This window comes from Camellia sinensis, chromosome 13, assembly GCF_055761805.1.
Source record: "Camellia sinensis isolate YWXY chromosome 13, ASM5576180v1, whole genome shotgun sequence".
NCBI lineage: Eukaryota > Viridiplantae > Streptophyta > Magnoliopsida > Ericales > Theaceae > Camellia > Camellia sinensis.
In genome coordinates this window covers 18,644,523-18,650,522 of record NC_138973.1, presented here as the reverse complement: position 1 = coordinate 18,650,522, position 6,000 = coordinate 18,644,523, and the positions used below count along the sequence as shown (strand labels likewise).

General features: G+C 40.2%; 1 protein-coding gene across 1 annotated transcript; it reads right to left on the bottom strand.

Moving 5' to 3' along the window:
* Positions 1 to 2,098: 2,098 nt before the first annotated feature.
* Positions 2,099 to 4,364, bottom strand: LOC114306108 (uncharacterized). The gene is made up of 4 exons (XM_028251278.2): positions 3,929 to 4,364; positions 3,203 to 3,847; positions 2,522 to 2,918; positions 2,099 to 2,396 (listed from the first exon to the last, which is right to left on the bottom strand). The coding sequence occupies exons 1-4, from the start codon at positions 4,362 to 4,364 to the stop codon at positions 2,099 to 2,101; spliced, it is 1,776 nt and encodes a 591-aa protein (XP_028107079.2).
* Between the last annotated feature and the right edge of the window lie 1,636 nt (positions 4,365 to 6,000).

The following is a 6,000-nucleotide window of genomic DNA, read 5'->3' as shown; positions in this document are numbered from 1 at the left end:
ACAAATTTCAGTTTTGAATGTGCATGATGGGCAGATTACAATTTAGAAAATGTTAATGTTACTGTGGACAAAACTGCACTGACATGTGGAAAATGGACAGAAACAATGGGTGGCTGATCACCACAACAAATTTGTGAAGCCTCGAGTTACAGCTGCAGGTGTTGGGGCAGAGCTGTTTGATGGCAGTTTTGTATCTGTTGTGGATTGTCCACAACAAGTTCCAGAGTCGTAAGTAATGTTCATTTTATTTTGAGCATACTATTTTGATGATGTATTACGTCAGTGACGTTGACACCGGTGTTTGTGAGTGCAGGTCAGATTGTGGGATTTTCGTGTGCTTCATAATCAGGCAGTACATTCGTGGTGCAGAAGTGAATACTTTGATGGACGGTCTGACCCCAACTGGGCTACGAGCTGCAATGGTGGACATGTTCTTAAGTGACCCGGGCAGAGGACTCCGTGGGAGGACATTATAAGAGGTTTAGAAGACATTTGCCAGTGCACAAGGTGCAACAACAGCATTAGGATGTTTTACTTTGTTTTTTCGTATTGACGTATATAATATTTTGTTAGTCTGGAAACACATAACAGTAGGAGGGAAAAACTAGTTTCATATACATTACTTTTTTGGTAATGCAGAAGTGCCCAACGGTTTAATCTTGGGTTAGGATCCAGTACTTTGTGGGTATGAATGTTGATATTATTTAGTAAGCTATTCAAATAGTCTCACCTATTGCATAATAACAGTTTAACAGTGCATTACACTTTTATGTCATGTGAAGTAGATTGTTTTTAAATAGCAGATGGGCCTGGGTATGTAAACATGGTGTGATCTATGCAGGAGTTGGGCATGACGACACTCAATTTGGTAAACCTGTTTTCCACCACGGGAGTATGCGTGGCTTGATGTATATGGAAATGGACATGCAAAGACTGAGTTCGTCGACCACGTGCTTAATATGACATGAGAAAAGAGTAATTTTGCATTGCCATCTTAATTACAATTGTGATGATACCATGTTGAGCGTAACATAAAATTACCTTCGCATTCAATTTATTTTAACGCAGTTGGTACTGGGTACATGTTTTGTGCAATAACAATGGATTGTAAGCAGCCACCCAAACATTAAAAATCCATTACCGTTCCGGCTACAGGTTGGCAGAGTCTGCTTTGGGCGAATGTTCTGGTATGATGTGAACAGATTTGTAAACTAAAACGGCACCAATTCCTCTTTTCATGTCTTCACAGTGTTAATCAAAGCCAGATTTGAAAATAAAATGGTTGTGTTTCAAAGGAGCAGTGTTAGTGTTCAATAATGGGGACCAAAAATGTATGTCCTACTAAACATATTAAACCAATAACATAAAGTGGATGACTGGTTTCCAAATTTGTTATGATGTCCACAGATTTGAAACAAAAACCGGCACCCATTTGCTCTTTTCATGTGTAAACAGTGTTAATCAAAACAGATTTGAAAAATAAAACCCATTGGCTATTTTCATGTCTTCACAGTGTTAAGCAAAACAAATTTCAAACTAAAATAGTTGGGTGTTAAAGATGGGGTGTAATTGTTCAACAATGGGAACTGAAATGGTTGATGGGTTACATAAAAATGTATATCCTACAAAATAGATTAAACCAATAACAGAAAGTGAATGACTGATTGAAAAAAATGAGGAAAATATTTCAGAAAACAAAATAAAACAGAATCCCAGTTTGTTAACAACAAAATTAAATCATATGGCAGCCCACCTGTAATGGCTCTTTGCATGTCTTCCTATTGTGATTGCCCACTTTTCCGCAATGACCACAACGTACACGTTGCACTACCTCCCCCTTGGACGGAATTCTCTTCCGTTTGGGCCGACCGGGAGGACGCTTGGCCATCGACGAAGCTATCAAACATTCAGCTGGGTTAAACAGTGGCCTCCCCACTGTTGGGATGGGGTATATGGTTCCGCTATAAGTAGCTCAAAATGTATCAATGCAAAATGCGGAGTCTATGGCATCGTAGATGTTTCTCCCACTATTACGGAATGCAACGACAGCATGGGAACATGGGAACTCGTTGATCTGCCACTGAAAACAAGAACATGTCTACTTGCCGACATCAACCAACACCGATGGGTGGGAGTGGACCTCATAGACATCATCATTAGCCTGGCTCACACACCAAGCCCTGCTGTCGTTATACGCTGCCACCAATTTTTTCTCCATTTTCGGGGATATCACACCGGCCCATTTACTGCATTTAACTATGCGCTCCGACATCTGCTCCATTATTTGACTCCTTATCATATCAACCAATCTCCTGATAGGGAGATGACGGGCCTCACCAACCCAATTGTTGAAAGATTCAGCAGCATTTGAACACATCTTCCCATACCGTTGGCCCCTTTTAAAAAAAAAAAACCCCCATTTACGGAGCATAAATTAAAAAGACAAAAACAAAACATACTGCAAAAAAACATGTGGGAATTTTTAAATATGCCATAACCCATTGTGCAGGCCGTGAATTACCTGAAATACGCATTAGACCAGTGTTTGGGGTACAGGTCTTTCATAAAATCTTCAATCACAGTTGGGTTGGCCTTCTTCAATACCTCCAATTTCTCATTGAAACAAGTAACAGTGGGCGCATATGCACATTCCCGTAACTTCCGCATCAACCCAATTTTGTGCGATGCATTAACATATTTCATTCGATCCCGCAAGTTCATTTGGAGATGCAACAAACAATATGCATGATGCGTTGAAGGGAAAATAATGGGCATAGAGTGTAATAATCCGACGTGGCGGTCAGATATGAAAGTTAATGTTCGCCCACCCCCAACAACTTCTTTCAAATTACGAAGAAGCCGTTCCCAATTAGCTGAATTCTCGGAAACAACAATAGCAAAGGCTACCGGAAACAATCCTAAGACCAAACATGCAACATAAAAAGTTAGGCATGACAAAACTTATACAACCATCCACGCAAAAAAAAAGTGCGACACATTTTACAAAATAAAAAAAAATAAGCCTGCCACTGTGTCTTACATTCCTATTCAGTTTTATTTGAGGAGACCCTATTTCAATGTTCTCAATTTTTTGCCTTCGTTAAATAGAAAAAAACATTTGTAATGTATAAAAAATTGAAGTATCTATTTACTAGTATGTTCAGCAAATAAGCACTAATGGAATAAAATAACACACCATTACCTTGATTGGCGTCTTTAGCAGTAGCTGCGAGCAAATTACCTTTAAATCTACCTTTCAAAAATGTTCCATCCAAAAATAGCATAGGCCGGCAGTGTTTGAATCCATCTATACAAGCGCGAAATGATATGAAATACCTAACGAAGCTCCCGGTTTTTTGGTCAAACTCAAGATTAATGTAACTATTTGGGTTTTTTTGCATAACAGAATTGCTATACCACCTCAGCTGATCAAAGGACGTAGCATGATCCCCGTACACCTCGCCTCTAGCTTTCTCAACACCCAACCATGCCACCCGGTAACTAATATCCAAACCATACTCGTTCTTCAAATCAAACACAACATCAGTGGGGCGCGTCAATGGCTTATCGCGCACTCGATCTGCAACAACGATAGACACCAAATCAGACCCCGTACGAGGGTTCCTAGAAGTACGTACAGCAGCCCTACAAGTATGCACACTATCAAACCTCTTAACACATAACACCCCACTTGACGGTAACATCCTCGCATGAACTGACCACGAACAATCTGTTGAAGCCGCAAACTTACACACTACCGTAATTCGCACGGAGTCATTTTTAACGTACTTAAATTGAAATCCACGTTCAACAGCATACTTACACAGAACTTCACGGAATTCAGTTGCTCCACCATCAAAACATTGTCCCACATGGGTAATACCATGCGCCTATCGCGCCGACAAAAACGTCTTCGATTTGTTCGAACAGTACGTTGGTAACAAATCCATCTGCTCATCCACGAACCCATTCCCGCTAACATGCCGTGATATTCCCCCATCGTCCGTAAAATCCAACACGACACGATTACCCCCCACACCAACACTACTTTCCTGAATGAGGACCTTAATGTGATTTATCCCGAACGACTTAGCAAGGCACAACATGTTTTGAATGTCATCATCACTATCCTCCTTAAACTTCTTATACCCGGGAAAATCAAAAAACAAATACACCGCACCTGGTACCAATCCATCGAACTTCCCACAAATTTCATCAACAATCTTCACATACGACGAATCGTGATGCAACCAAATAAGAACATTAACTAAACCATACGAACACACCAGCAAAATTCCCCCTTCCATACCTGCAAACATTTTGGAGAACCCATTACTGCTGCAACATACCCATGAAACAACCATAACAGAACAGTATGTGTGCGTTTGTTGGATTAAACACAGCTAGGGGTGCAACTCGGGCGGGCTCAACCCGAGCAACCCGAGCCCAGCCCGAGTTTTTTTAGGGCTTGGGCAACTATATCTTGTAATCTGGACGGGCTTGGGCAGATTTTTGACGGGCTTGGGCAGAACCAATGGCCAACCCGAGCAACCCGAACCCGAATTCAATTTAATATATTATATAAATTATATAATATATAATACATATATATATATAATTTAATAAATTATGTAATATATATAAATTAAGTAAAAGAGTTAGTCTTAATTTTTATTTATTTATTTATTTTTTGTTAGTCTTCTATTAAGTAAAAGAGTTAGTCTTAATTTTTATTTTTTATTTTTTTTTTGTTAGTTTTCTACCATTAGATTAGCATCTTTTATGTCTACCCTTAGATCTACCTACAAGTTTCTGAACTCGGGCAATTCGGGCAACCCGAGTTCAAAATACAAAGCTTGGGCCAGGCTTGGGCAACAATGTTCGGGTTCATGGTCGGGCTTGGGCGGGCTTGGGCAGTGCCAAATACAATTCGGGTCGGGCTTGGGCAGACCCCCAACCCGACCGAACCCGCCCGAGTTGCACCCCTAAACACAGCAGTGCAGGAAAATAAAAAAAAGCCCCAACGACCCATCCCAGCCATTGATATAACCAGTGCACCCATCCCATAGACAGATCAGAGGAAACTAAAAAAAATCTGGAAAAAAAAACACACCTTTACCCAGGGGCTTGAACACAGCAATGCCACCGCAGGAAGCCACCAACTTGAAATGTCCAATTACAGTGCGAAGAACAGCAGTGGTCGCTGGGGAAGATGACGCCGACCAACGAAAAAAGAGCTCTCATCGTATTCTGCCTCTCACCGTATTCTGCCTCCATGAAAACAATGGTGGAATCAATGTAAATGAAGGAAAACAATGGTAATGAAACCGAAATGGTGGACAACAACAATAAAGAATCAGAAAACAATGTCAATCAAATACATAACAATAAAAGAAATTGTTAAGCAGTCAGAACGTAAATAACCGTTTATGAGAGATCGCACAAATGGTGAAAAAAATGTTAATCAATAAAAATCATCCCCACTAAAAAACGTTGAATGAAGAAAATCAGTTGTAATGCATCATAAATGCTAGACAAAAAATGGTGCTCACCGATTTGGGTGTCCCAAAAACAGTGCCAATAGTGTTAATCAACAAACCATCCCCACAATAAGTTGAACATTACGAAACTCAATTGAATTCACCAACAACTGTTCAAGGAAAAATTTATGTAAAGGGTATTGACGTAAAAACGCAATGGATCAAATCAAACCCCCCAAAATCAGGATATTAAATAGGACTAAATGGAGCATAAGAAAATATTTAGGACTAAATGGTTCAACATTTCAGTACATAGGATTTATGGGTAAATTTTCTAAAAAACAATACCAAAATTTTTTTTTGAGACAAAGCGGGAGGGTCGGGTTACATGGGTGAAACGGCGGATCAACCGTCACTTGACCCGAATCCTTGAAAATGCAAAAACTGGGCCTGCACCCGTCCGCCAACTGTCATGCATTCATCTATTTGATGTCAAGTCGGGTCGGTCCGGACGGGTCGG